This window comes from Lactuca serriola, chromosome 2, assembly GCF_051521515.1.
Source record: "Lactuca serriola cultivar US96UC23 chromosome 2, Lser_US96UC23_V15, whole genome shotgun sequence".
In the NCBI taxonomy this organism is placed as follows: Eukaryota; Viridiplantae; Streptophyta; class Magnoliopsida; order Asterales; family Asteraceae; genus Lactuca; species Lactuca serriola.
Genome location: NC_136409.1, coordinates 231650744 through 231664489, shown reverse-complemented (window position 1 = coordinate 231664489; position 13746 = coordinate 231650744). Strand labels below are relative to the sequence as shown.

The 13746-nt window shown below is 32.4% G+C and overlaps 2 protein-coding genes across 3 annotated transcripts; one reads left to right on the top strand and one right to left on the bottom strand.

Moving 5' to 3' along the window:
* Nucleotides 1-546: 546 nt before the first annotated feature.
* On the bottom strand, nt 547-2200 carry LOC145088853 (gibberellin 20-oxidase-like protein). The gene is made up of 2 exons (XM_079027286.1): nt 1794-2200; nt 547-1642 (listed from the first exon to the last, which is right to left on the bottom strand). The coding sequence occupies exons 1-2, from the start codon at nt 2147-2149 to the stop codon at nt 1054-1056; spliced, it is 945 nt and encodes a 314-aa protein (XP_078883412.1). The 5' UTR covers nt 2150-2200; the 3' UTR covers nt 547-1053.
* A 6208-nt stretch (nt 2201-8408) lies between these two features.
* On the top strand, nt 8409-12567 carry LOC145088852 (ATP binding microtubule motor family protein). Of its 2 annotated transcripts, none has more exons than XM_079027285.1 (17): nt 8409-8539; nt 8844-9045; nt 9158-9323; nt 9444-9644; nt 9726-9915; nt 10010-10215; nt 10294-10538; nt 10677-10734; nt 10831-10908; nt 11228-11311; nt 11400-11442; nt 11524-11780; nt 11871-11917; nt 12023-12044; nt 12119-12187; nt 12293-12331; nt 12416-12567. In XM_079027285.1, the coding sequence occupies exons 2-17, from the start codon at nt 8858-8860 to the stop codon at nt 12458-12460; spliced, it is 1938 nt and encodes a 645-aa protein (XP_078883411.1). In that variant the 5' UTR covers nt 8409-8539; nt 8844-8857; the 3' UTR covers nt 12461-12567. The 2 variants fall into 2 exon arrangements, with proteins under 2 accessions (XP_078883411.1, XP_078883410.1); XM_079027284.1 differs by having other exon boundaries at nt 11509-11780.
* Nucleotides 12568-13746: the final 1179 nt, after the last annotated feature.

The following is a 13746-nucleotide window of genomic DNA, read 5'->3' as shown; positions in this document are numbered from 1 at the left end:
TTCAACGCCCTTTTTGATTTTGTAACCATAACTAAATATCTTTTTTCATATTTTATATATTTCAATAAAGATGTGATATTCTTGTATTTAGATATTAATGTGTAATAATAATATTTTATAACATATTTCTTGTGTTCGACACGCAGCGTTTAAGAAAAAAGAAAAAAACTTTGTTCGGCGACATGAGCGTTTAACTTTTAGACTAAACAAAACGTTCAAAAATCAAAAGCTACATGGAGTAGCTTTTAACAAAACGCTCCAAAATCAAACGCTACTCGCTAGTCGCTACCAGCCACCCGCTAACCGGTACCCGCTAGTTTTGTCGAATACGCCCAAAGACAAATAATTTAAATTTATATAAAAAAATATTGATGATATTAATCATTGGAGAAAACAATTAATCAGTGGTTAAAATTTGTGGACGGTTGAATATTGATATGAAAATAGTTTTGTTTATTTCAACAACACACCTTATTATTTTATTATAAAAGTACCGAGATGCTTTAAATTTTGTGATTATAGAAAGATAAAGAAAAATATATCGCCTAAAACAAAAAATGACGTTACATAATAAAATATGTTATTTTTAATTACATTTAACCCTAAAATACATACATATAAGAATAAAAGAAAAGGCAACATTCATGTTCATTCATTGAAGACTCTGTAGAGTACAAAGAGGGTCAATACACACATGTCTAATTAAACTTAAACATGACGACTTTAAAAATTCGTGGATGCACAAAATCCAATAGGCAATTTGCACATAATAAAATACAACCAAACTGCCCATAGCCCACAGGAACACAAGAAAAAAAAGAGTTCTGCTTTGACTTTGCCTCCTAGAGAACATGTTACATACAAAGAATCACCATGTCCAGGCAACTCATTCCCCAAAAAAGGAGCCAAAATGACATCACAAAGTAATTTTTTTAATCACTAAGTAACCAAGTTTGAAATAATAAAACTTAGATCACTTGTTTATTGAAGAATTTGTGGATACGATACTCGGATATTTAAGGTTATAATAAAAAGTTTCAACCTTTAAACAAGTCAAGTACCCGCAAAATCTTTCACTGTGAATCCAACTTTCTCAAACTTGCCTTTCTCACTATTCTCTCTAAACTTCATATAATCACCACACAAGAAGGGTTTATAGGCTCTCAAACTCTTGTCACCCACAACTTCATCAGGTGCAAAAACAATCTTATTATCCTCAAAGCACCAAAAGAAAGCAAGCGAAAACCGGTTTGTATGTTCCTTTAAAACGACTCTATGTTCAGATGACCTTAACTTCCCATTACTCCAAGCTTGCATCAAATCACCAATATTCACAACCAGTGTTTCTTCACACGGGTCTATGTCCATCCATTTCCCTTCTTTAGATCTGACTTGAAGTCCACCACTTTCATCCTGATAGACTATTGTTATGCAGCTCATATCTGTGTGCATGCCAAGCCCTTCAATGTCTTTTTTTATGATTTTGGGTGGCGAGTAGTTTATTATCCGTAAATACCCTTCGGAGTTTGAGAATTCGGGTTCAAATTTCTTCCCAAAATCTTCCCCCAAACACATTAATAACATCTCAATGATCTTATTAGATAGGGTCCTCATGGTGCTCCCATATTCCCTTAACACCTCACTGTAAAAACCAAATAAAAGAAATGGAAAATTAATTCATTTGTGTAAGCAATAGAAGTGACAAAAGGAAATCTCAGATATTTATTGTAATAAAAAAGAAAGTCAATGATAGTATTTTGTTATTAGGATGCCATAATGCCATGTTAAGTTACCTGAATTCCGACTTTGTGTGGTTCAAGAGCACATCGGCAGATCTCTGTGCGGATTCAAGAAAATCAGGTCCAGAAACACGAATCGACTCAAAAAAGGGAGAGGCAATGAAATGAGGAGTGTAGGTTTTGATGTTCGATAAGGGACCAGCTTTGAGTTTCTGTTCATATGGTAGATCAAAGAGCTGATAAGATAGGAATCGAAGTTTATTGTAAAGCTCTTTCGAGATCCCATGGTTGACTATGTGAAAGAATCCCCATTCTTTACACGCTAAAGAGAGGGAAGAGAGGTGCGATGGGGTTAAGGGTTTAGATACATCAAAAACAGGAAGATCTATGGAAGTTTTGGATGTAAGCATGGTGATGATTTGTGCAAAAAGAATTAGTTTGCATGAAGTTTATAAACCGGTTTGCAGTTTGGAAGAGACAAACTTTATATATATACATCTAAGTATATAACTGTAAACAAATTTAATATTCCAAAGTACCTACTTCTTTCGAGTCAATTTTTTATAAGCATGCTTGTTTACACATGGGGCTCAGACAAAATGTCTCATGGTTTATTATTAACGTAGGACGAAAGCACACAAAATGTGAAACACACGTACAAGTAAATATATTCTATTGCTAAATCGTCTTTAGGCATACCAATGAGTCGCTATATAGGATGCCTCTAGTTTTGCTAGATTCAGCCAGAATTTCAAACTTCAGAATTAAGCGTTAATTAATAAGTACACTTTTCCCGTCTAAAATCTAAATTAAATTGTGCTCAATTGATGTAAATCTCTTATTTCACAAGATTTAAGTTAATATGAGTGGTAAAAACTTTTTTACAAGTATTTTAAACTATTTATTTCCAAAGCTCAAAGGCTATCTGATTATATTATAACAAAGTTTTTACACAATACATTAAACATTTTTTATGATAAGTATAACCAAAGGGGTAACGTAAAAAGGGTTATGGACATTTGTTGTCACGGAAGAGCAGTTTATTTTACATAAAATAATCACATTTGTTTATAAGTTTAGCATGCTAAGTTTGGGGGACAAGCATCTAGTTGTAAGTACAACAGTTGAAGAGGCAAAGAATGTAAAAGCTTTGACTTACAGTTTGGCAACTCTTGGAAAGATTCCTTGTTGTTTGGATCTTTCTGCAAGGAAAGAAGGTCAATGATGAATAGAGTTGGATTTAGTAAAATAAAAATAACAAACAAATGGGAAGCATGAGCCAAGAAAGGTGGAGTTTGAAGGTGAATTGTTACTTTTGTCAAATGTTGGCTCTTGGACCTAGATTATTTCCTCAGAAACTGTTCAACATATAATATTTTATACCCCAAGCACAAATTAACATGTTAGTCTAATAACCTTTAAAAAACCCGAAAACTCTCATTGAAGTTATCTATTTAGGGGCATACATTTTTTATTCACATGTTATGTTGGGATGGAGTTGTAGGAACTATGTGGTATTGTTCATTATATGGGACAAAATGAGAGTGAAAAATGATTTTTCGATTGTTTTTCTAATGATAAAAGAGGGTATTCAAAGGTTTTTTTCACAAACAGGATTTCGAGAATGAGTCTCTGTCTCAGGCCTTGAAATGCAACACTATCTGATTGTTATATTGACAATATGATATATCTTAATTAGCAAAATTATTTGTTATCGACTTATATATGGTTCCATCTAAAGCAATAACTTAAGTTTCTTAAGGAACCATTAATAATACTGAGTGAGAATGCATTATACAGCTCATGAGCTCCTTGCATGGTTTTCCCCAAGTCAATGCAAGAGACAAGAGATGATATTAGAAATGATTCAACTAACAATAATTATTATCAAGTAGCTCTGTTTCATCATTGTGCTCATTATATTTATATTCATCAAGAAGTCTTACAGGTACGAGTTCAATGTATATGAGAAGCTCAGGTGACTGTTGTTATGAAAACGAAGGAATTGCACATGCTTCATGGCTTCATGCCTCATTAATTCTTAAAGAATCTACCACTTAGCTGTCGCTTTGACGGCTCCTAATTAAGCTGATAACTTCCAGAGATTAAGTGGTTGGTTGAACATGCCAACATCCATGTGCAGTTTTTCAGCTAATTTAACTTAGCTGGAATAAGCTGCTAAATAATCTTGTTTTAATACAAACCACATATAGGATATATAGGATATAGTTAGATGTGAGTTCCTTTTTGATAACTAAATGAAGCAAAATAAATGGGACATGGAATTTATAAATTAAATACATGAAATTTTGGCACACAAAGGAGCGTTGACAAGCTGTTATCTCCCACCATGTACCATAAGAAGTAGAGTATAGTTTCTTTCGTTGAATATCACACAATTTGTTAATTGTATAATTAACAAATGGGTGAAATGGCATATATCTAATATATCAGTATGCTACTTGGGGTATAATTTTCAGTAAATAATATGTTAATTTTATATAGAAGATGTACAAAATATTTATTTTATCCAACTATGCTTTAAGAAAAACTATACATTATTTTTGTATCATCTTTTTAGCTTTAAATTTGAACCACATACTAAATCGGCCAAGGACTCTCTTCATGTAACGAATTTTTGTGAAGGCAAAGGCCTTGAAATGCAACACTATCTGATTGCATCATATTCAAAATCGATATGTAGTTTTAATAAGTTAAATGGACACATCATTATTTTGACATTTTTTGAACCCCTAAAAAAAATTAACTGACAAATAAGTTAGTTGTTGGTTAACAAATAAACCATTTTTAATTGATGAATATAGGGAAAACGACTTAAAAGACCAATTAAGTTTCAAAAGTGTCTATATTATCCCAATTATCTTTTTGTTGTTCAAGAAACACCAACGAAGAAATGTGTTTTTTATTAAAAAGCCAAATAAAGTTAAAAGTAAAATTAAGGCTTTTAAAAATTGACTGGCATCTGTGGGTTATGTTCTTTGTTTACTTGTGATCAAAGGGTAAATCTGACATGGATTATTAAAACAAATTAGGTGGAAACATAAATGCCACAAGGGATTTCATTTCACCATCTAGGGTTCTCAGTGAAGGGTGAAATCGATATCTAGGGTTCTTACACAACGGTGAAATCTACAGAAGTGACGGTGAAATTGATTTTTACAGAAGGTGAAGGAGAGTTCGTCGATTGTGCAGCAAGCATGTCTCGTGACTCACTCAACATTGATGTCTACCACAAAGTTGTTTTTTCTCCTAATCCCTTTGTTTACTTCCGTCCTGATAAATTACCTGTTATGGGGCAAGATGTATGTAACATGGATTTCAAGGAGTTCAAGACCTATCTCCAATAATTGATCAACAATAGATGTCGGCATATGTATTATTGTCTTAAAAATCGGTCCCTCGTAGATGGGTTAAGGGAAAGCCGAAGAAGGGGACAGTGGTACTGAAACATATGAAGACGATGTGGACTCGGTATTGTCGGATGATCTATCGGTGGACCATGAAGCTGATCATGAGGACATTCAGTGGCCTGAAGTTATTGATCATTTTTTGTCTCAGAAGAATCTTATTCCAGAAAAAGGCATAAAGGACGAAGCTGGTGATAAGGTAAAAAAAAACATCCTATTCACGGTCCTAACCAAAAAAGGGATACTATGATGCCTGAGTTAGGTATGAGATTCTCTGATCGAGATGAACTGAAACACATGTTAACAAATTATGTTGTGTCAAAGGGTTATGCTTTGTGGTATGAAAAAAATGAGGCAATAACATTGTTAGTAAGGTGCAGTAAAAATGAAAAAGGGAAGCCATCTTGCCCTTTTAGACTATGGGTTAGTCCCATGATGTGACAACCCGAAATTTCTATCTTGTACAGTCATTCAATTCAATCACATTTAGACTTGTTTCTTCTATCTTTTAGCATTGTTAAGGGTCTGTTTGAGTGTTCTGAGCCTAGTACATTCAAGGATTTAGGAAGTATCTGCTAGAGTTCATGGTGCAACATTCAAGCCGGAAAACTCCAAGTCTTGGAGTTTACGGCCGTAAACTAGAGATTACGGTCGTAAACTCTTAGTTGGCCGTAAACTCCTCCCATATACATGATATTCCTTCATTTTTCACCACTTCTCACACTTCCAACTCAAGAAACTCGATTCACTTTCAACTATCATCAAAGGTTTTCATCTTGATCTTCAATTATGTAAGTGTTTCTTCCATTTGTTAGTTGGTACCTTGCTTAATCTAGTGAAACCCTATGATTTCATCCATGATTTCATCTCTTTTGGGTAGATCTTCAAATCTTCATCACTTACACCAAGAACACTTACTAGTTCTTGGACCGTGAACACCCCCTTCAAGCTTCAAAACATAAGTATCCTTCCATATACTAGCTATCCTATAGAAGCTCTTAACATACACCCTTGAAAACAAGCATTTCCCAAGAACAATAAGAGTTTACGGCCATGAGCATATCCTTTGGCCGTAAACTCTCTTCAGATCTTCTTTGGATGTGAACACAATGGCCGTAAACACCCTTGGCCGTGAACACAATGGTCGTAAACCCCTTAGGTCGTAAACACAATGGCCGTAAAATCCATTGTGTGGCCGTAAACCCCTTAGATGCAATTCTTTGCGATTAAAACACTTTAATCCAAGTGTTTCCTAGTCCCTAAGGTGGTTTCCTTGAATGATTAGTTGTATATACACTAATTATATTCATATATGTATCATTATATGCTTATTAGGATCCGTTTGTGCTTGAGGCTTCACTTGACACTTAACATCCTAAATTGATCTTTCATTCGTATCACTCACTATAGGTGAATTCATACCCCTTAACTTATCTTTTAAATAATTTTAAATGCTTTATGGGGGGATACAAGTAGAACTATTATAGTTATTATAACAATCACATGTGATTAGTAACTAACAAAACAAGTGGATTTTCTTATACTTCAAACAGTTTCATCAAACAAACTCTTCAAAACATTTTATAAACTGACATCAAGTCATCTGTTACCATTCAAATGGTTAAAACTCTTTTATATGTTAAACTTTCTATTAAACTCTCTTAAACTTATATATTGTCAAAATCATGTCTATATGTGTATCATTCTTCATAAACACCTTTATTTCATTCCTACTTTATAACCACATTACATGAGTTCAATGAAACTACTTTGAAGATACATATCCCGATAATTTCAAAGTACATTTCCCTTACATGATCACATTAACACTACATCATGTACTTCACTACAAACAAAACAACAAACATCAACAAGAAACATTTCATTTTATCCAATTCCTTTCTAAAACTTTTACATTCCTTATCAGTCTTCACCTTGTATTCACTGAAATCATGTTCCAATATTGCAATCTTCACTTCACTATTGAAATCATGTTCTTCATCTTTCTTATTCTTGTTCTTGGTTATAATTTCTTCATCTTCATCAACCCATTCCCAGATATCACATTTATCCTTTGGATCCTTCATCTTTAATTATAACATAAACAAACAATATTGTAGCATGAAAAACAAGACGGGACCCAAATTTATATATATATATATATATATATATATATATATATATATATATATATATATATGAAAAGTTTGGAGGTTTCAAATTTATGTGGTGAAAGGAAAAATGTTTCTTTTATATTATTGATTTATAGTATAGAGTATAGATATAGATGATGATTCATGACAACATTTTATCATAATTGTTAGGCTATAAAGAATGGGTGCGCCAAACCCACTCGCCAAGCTTGTTAGCACACGCCAACACCGCCCCTTCACACATGCTAAGGGGGCGCCAAGCACCATGCGCCAGTTCAAGAGCGAGATGAGAGACGAGAAACATAGAGAGAGAAAGAGTGGAGAGTGAGCGAGGAAGAGAGAGTTAATGATTGTGATTGGTTCTTTTTATTTTAGTTTTTTCTTTTTTTTCCTTCCAAAATCAATACAATCACCACACTCCCTAACATCATGTTACGCTTAAGTGACATGCCAAAAAATAACGTGACGGCATAGCATGCACATCATCACTCTCTCTAGTTTTATGACTAAACCATTGATTATCAAATTCAAAGCTAACAGATAATATAATTCGATTGAAGTATAGGGAATAACAACATAGTTTTGTTAATTTTTTTATTATATAGTATTTCATTTTGTTTTTTTACTGTATTATAATTTTCTAGAACTTTATAATAATATTGTCCAAATACAATATAACAAGAACTCTAAATTTGATTAAGTATTCAGCAATATAATATCCTAATATGTAAAATTTACAAATATAATTCTATTAATGGGGTTTAAATTAAAGTTTATTAATAATAATATGAGCAATATTTTAGTAAAATAAAAATAAAAGTTGATAAATTGCTATTTTTAGGGCTCATGATGTATGTTTTATTAGGCCTGTTTAATACATCATTTATCATTTATCAATATAGGAACTGGGCCTGAATAAAAGCCCACTACAACGTCACGAATTATCTCTTCCAGTTCCAGACAGGAGTCGGGAGCGCCTACCGCTGCATTTCAAATACACAAACGGCTACTTCTCCCCTCTTAATCAATCGTCTTCTACAATCTTCTTCTCTCTGCCCATTCTTATTTCAATTCTCCCATAAATTATTAATCTTCTTCATCACAATCTACTCATATAGCTTTGTTCAATTACAGACACGATCGTTTCACTGCTTTTCCGACTTCTGCAAATCTCTGGCATTAGTAGGCAATTTCAGAACTCGCCCACCCTTTTACACCGGTATGTTAAAGTCTCTTTGTATATTTATGTGTTAATCAAGGATCAGTTTATTCTACCCCTAGCATATAGTCGTGATTTAGTGACGGCAGTTCTAGTTCGATGCGCTTAGTCTATAAGTATTACAATTGTTATATTTCCTCATGCATGTGTACTTCAATATGATTTTTTGTTATTTGTATTATGTATTCTGTATGAATTAGTTCGAAATTTAGTTTGATTTAGCAGAAAATTGCAAGTACGAGGGTTTCTCATCTTTAATCTCAGAATAATTTTCTAATATCCTTGAGATTGCAATTGATATCAGAGTTTGAAGTGTCTATGGCTCCATCTTCAAGCAATCAGTCTAAGTCATCATCAAACCTTGGTGGAAAAGTACGAGTCATTGCAAGGATTCGAGGTTTTTCGGATCAGGAGTTGGCATCTGATGCCGCACACTCAAAGTCTATGATATCTGTCTTTAAATCTGGTGATGGTGTTAAGCTTTCATTTGATGATCAACTATTGAGGTACTTTTTAAGTTGAATATTTAGGTAGATTTGGTTTGTTGTGAGCACAAGTTTTGCTTAGTTGTAGTTCTAGTTTTTAATTTATGAATTGCTTAATTGTTATTTCTTTTAGCCGGAAAAATGAGTATGAGGTGGACCATTGTTATCAGCAAAATGAAGACACTGCCCTAATATTCTCAAGCGAGATTAAGCCTCACATTTCAAGGGTTTTTAATGGTGAAAACTCAACATTTATTGCATTTGGAGCCAGAGACGGTGGAAAAACATACACAATCAAAGTAACCTGGTTTTAGTTTTATTTTTTAATTCATTGTGTTTGGTTGGATGGAAAATCTAAACTATAATACGTACAATTACCATCAAAGATCAATCTAATTTTTTATATCTTCTTTTTGAAGGGTTCCGAAGAAAAATTAGGTTTGGGAATGTTGGTGATGGATGAAATTCTGAAAACTGTAGAAGGAGGAAAACATACAATCACAGTATCAATCTTTGAAGTTTTTCAGGATCATGTTTATGATCTATTAGATCCCAAGAATCCTGAGGTTCAAGTACTAGAAGATGCTCATGGAAAAATAATGCTTAAAGGGCTTTCTAAGGCAAGTAAATCGTTATAGCATTAGATGTCGCAATGCAAATTGCTCTTGTTTATTTAAAATTTACATTTAAATTTGTGACAGGTACCCGTGAAATCATTGTTAGAATTTCAGAAGTTATACTTGAGTGACAATAGTTTAAACAAACCAACAAAAAAGATAACTCTAGAGTTGCCAAGAAGGAGCCATAAAGCTCTCATGATAAACATTTTAGCTTGTGATGAAGGAGGAAGCTCTAAACTTGTTGGAAAGATGAACTTTATTGATCTTGCAGGTTTGGAACAACACATATATCATATTTATTTTTCACTTAACAATTTTCCAATTTGCTATGTCTACTAATAACAATATCATATTTGTATTATCAGGGTATGAAAATTCGAGAAGAAATACCTTTGATGGAACCAATCTTAATGAGTCTACACGAATCAACAAGTCTTTAAATGCATTGCTTAATGTGATTCATGCCATCAATGCCAATGAGAGTCGTGTCCCTTATAGAGAAAGCAAACTTGCAAGAGCACTACAAGATTCATTTGGTGGAAATAGTCATATATCAATGTTATTTTGCTTGGTAGGCTATTCTTTTTTATGATTTAATATAATAAATAAATAAATTATTTTGAGCTCATTAGTTTCTCTTTGATTGCAGAACCCATTGTTTTGCCCCGACACTATTCATACAGTTACTTTAGCTTCAAGGTTGAAAAATATAAAGCCTTTGGTTGCTGCATGCTCTGCTGCAAAGAAACAAACCAACTCCACAGCATCTATTTCTAGAAAGAAACACACAAAGCCTCCTTTATCTGCAAATAAACTCGATTCTACAACAAAACAACAAACCAACTCCAGATTGCCTTTGTCTGCAAAGAAAACTAATTCTGTGCTAAAAGGAAGGTAAAATAATAGATTTCAATGTTGTACCTTTAGCCCCTAATTAAAAAAAAAAAAAAAAAAAAAAAAAAAAAAAAAAAAAAAAAAAAAAAAAAAAACATTTGTGTTTCTAATTAAGTTGCTTGTTGTTTGGGCTCGAAGGAATCTTTTTAGTGGTACAGAGGAAGCAAATGGTTTCAAGGAGAAAACACCGAGCATGGTATAAATCTATTAATCATTTTGTATAATTTGACATATTCTATTGTTTTTGGTATGTCTAGAAATTAACCATTTAAGTTTTACAATGTGAATGCAGGAAAATAATCTTCCAAATATAGTAAAATCAGTTATTCCTGATAATAATGATTCCACTGTTGTACCTCATGCGAAGGAGGTATGGTTTTTTATTAAAAAATATTTACATATCTCTAGGGTTAAATGTAAGAATTAGCAATGTAATGCCATTTATTCAGTTATTTGTTTATTATAGCATCTTATTTTCATTTCTTTTTATTATATGATAAAAAAATTTATGTATCTTTTAAGGTCAAATGAAAGTAGGATGCCATAATAAACAAAAAAAAATGGAATTACATTGCTGTTTCTTGCATGTAGCACTGTCCTTTATTATCAAATTCATAAATTACTATCTTTGAAATCTCGATGTTATTTGCCTTTAAGTGTAAGACACTGAATCTTCAATTTAAACGCAGGAAAAATGTTCATCAGTCACTGTTTTATCCAACTCAGATTCTGCACATGTTGCTTCCAACATTGTACCTAGTTCACATGAGGAGGTAGAGTAATGATCGAGTGGTTTGATATTTTAAAAGAATACTTATGAAAAAGTGATTTGAGGATTTATTATTATATTTTATCTTGTAGGATGCTTCTGTAAAGACACAAAACAACCTTCCTCATGTCAATGGTAAGTCTTTTAACAGTTATTCTTTTTAATGATATTTATGAAAAAAGTAATGAATACTTGACACAGGTGATGATAACATAGAGAAAGAGAACAATAGTTTGGTTGCTAACGAAGGCGCATCACCACCTATAAGTGTTAAGTTGAAAAGATTAGCAGATAATTTGAAAGCATTATCTTCAACTCCTCTGCCTGTAAGTAGGCTGCAGAATGCAAATACTCAAGTCTGCAATTCTGTTGATACTATGGAACCAAAAACACCTCTAGTTACACATAAAATGGATACTTCAAATTCAAAATGTCAATCTGGATCATTCAGCAAACGTAGCTCAGGGTTGAAGGTTAGTGTTATAACTTATAACTATAACATTTCCTTCACTTAATCTATATATTATGAGTTATTACTAATGATACCATGTTTTTCTTTGCAGCAAGCGCTTGTGCAAAACTATCTACATTTTTTAAATACAGCTAGCGAGTTAGTATTTTTTTTTTTTCTTTCATTGCTCGATTCATATGTTGGTAAAAATGTGTGAAACTAACTAATGTCAATCTTTTTCTTTTTTTGTGTGTGTGTTAACAGGGATGACTTGAAAGGGATCTCGGTAAACTTTATTGAATGTTATAAATTTGTATCGAGATTAGGATTTTCTAAATTCTAATGTCGAGTTTTATGCAGGGTATTAAGGAGAAGAGAGCTTCATACATTCTAGAACTTCGTGAAAAATCACCCGAACCTTTTAAAAGCGTAAGAAATATTCTTCCACAACTTTGTTGGAAATCTTTTTAGTGTGTTTATGAATGCATATTGTCATTGAGAACTAAATAACTCATCCTATGTTTTGTTTTGTAGCTTGATGATTTGCAGGAACTTGGTCTTTCAGCAAAACAGGTATGGATTTTGGTTAATTTAATTACGAAATAGCAACATAGTATATGAAGTAACATGCATACGTGTTTTTTTTATGGATTATAGGTCAAGAACATGATGAAAGATGTTGTTAGGGATCTTTTCAGCTAGCCCTGAATACAATACAAGTTATGTGTTGTTTATATCGACAATATAAGTTGTCAACCACATTTGATCATTTGAATTTGGTTGTCACTTTTCAAGGTGTCACTTTTGTTTGGGCAGTAGTTCGATAAAATTAAATAAATATATACCTATAATTACAAACATTCAAAAGTTGCAAGTTCTCGACATACCTTCAAAAATCACAAAAGCTCAAATTTCTACTAGGAAAGACTTTGAGTCGCCAATGATTTTTTGAAAAAAGTTAAAAGGGTGTGACACATGTTATATTATAAAACCTAGAATATTTTAGGTTTCGGAATCTCCTAGTTTACAAAATATCCTTAAACTGGAATTTTGTTTTTAAATTGTGATTTTTATTATGAATGTCTTTATGAAGTTACATAATTCTAGACAAAATAAAAAAAATAAACAAAGTTTATGCAGGGCCATCTTATGATATTGTCAAAAAGATGGCCATTTTTTGGTTTGGGACCGAAAAATCCGAAACTGAACTCAAATTAAACCAATTTTTAATGGAGTATCGATTTTTGGTTTGATTTTAAACCAAACCGAATTACGAATTTATGGTTTGAGTTATGGACTTGTGGTCTAGTTGAGTTTCAACCAACCGAATTACCAGATTTACTTAATTAAAAAGAAAAAAATAGAAATACATTTTAAAATTTCATATTACATGGACAAGTCAACTTTCCAATTCCAAAATCACAAAAGTTTATTTTTTTAAAATATTCTCCACATCATTTGTTATGTTTTGTTCAGAACTTCATATTTGATCATTGAAGCTTTGTATATATTTTTGAAAACTTTGGATTCGATGTTGGGAAAATTTAATCATAGGGATTTTATTTTTAACCTAAAAATTTTGTTTCCTTGGTTTACAAACCGAACCAAACTTCTTTTTTTTTTTATTACACCATCAACTTCATCTTTTACCGGGATAACTTGTGACCCATCTACGTTGACTACATGTCACCAGTTATACCCACACAGTCAGTGGTATAATGAATAAAAAAAATGACTTTAAAGGCAAATAATGTGTTATTAATTGTCATTTTATGACATTTTTCATTTATCAAGACAGTTTCTCTAACAACATACACTCCCATCCTAATAAAATTCAAAAAAAAAAAAAATCTTGTTCTTAAGCCACCACCAAAGAAAACAGTTAACTTTTAGCGGGATCTAGTGGACCCGAACAAAACTTGAATCTACTACACACGTGTCAGCCACCAAATTCCTAAAAGACTTGACCAAGAAATTTCCCTATTTAT

What these genes read in the sequence shown, in the direction of transcription:
- LOC145088852 (XM_079027284.1), top strand. Translation starts at nt 8,858, where the DNA reads ATGGCTCCATCTTCAAGCAATCAGTCTAAGTCATCATCAAACCTTGGT. An exon ending in GAACTTTATTGATCTTGCAG is followed by an intron (nt 9,916 to 10,009) that starts GTTTGGAACAAC and finishes TTGTATTATCAG; the next exon opens with GGTATGAAAATTCGAGAAGA. An exon ending in AGGAGAAAACACCGAGCATG is followed by an intron (nt 10,735 to 10,830) that starts GTATAAATCTAT and finishes ATGTGAATGCAG; the next exon opens with GAAAATAATCTTCCAAATAT.
- LOC145088853 (XM_079027286.1), bottom strand. Translation starts at nt 2,149, where the DNA reads ATGCTTACATCCAAAACTTCCATAGATCTTCCTGTTTTTGATGTATCT. An exon ending in CACACAAAGTCGGAATTCAG is followed by an intron (nt 1,643 to 1,793) that starts GTAACTTAACAT and finishes TGGTTTTTACAG; the next exon opens with TGAGGTGTTAAGGGAATATG.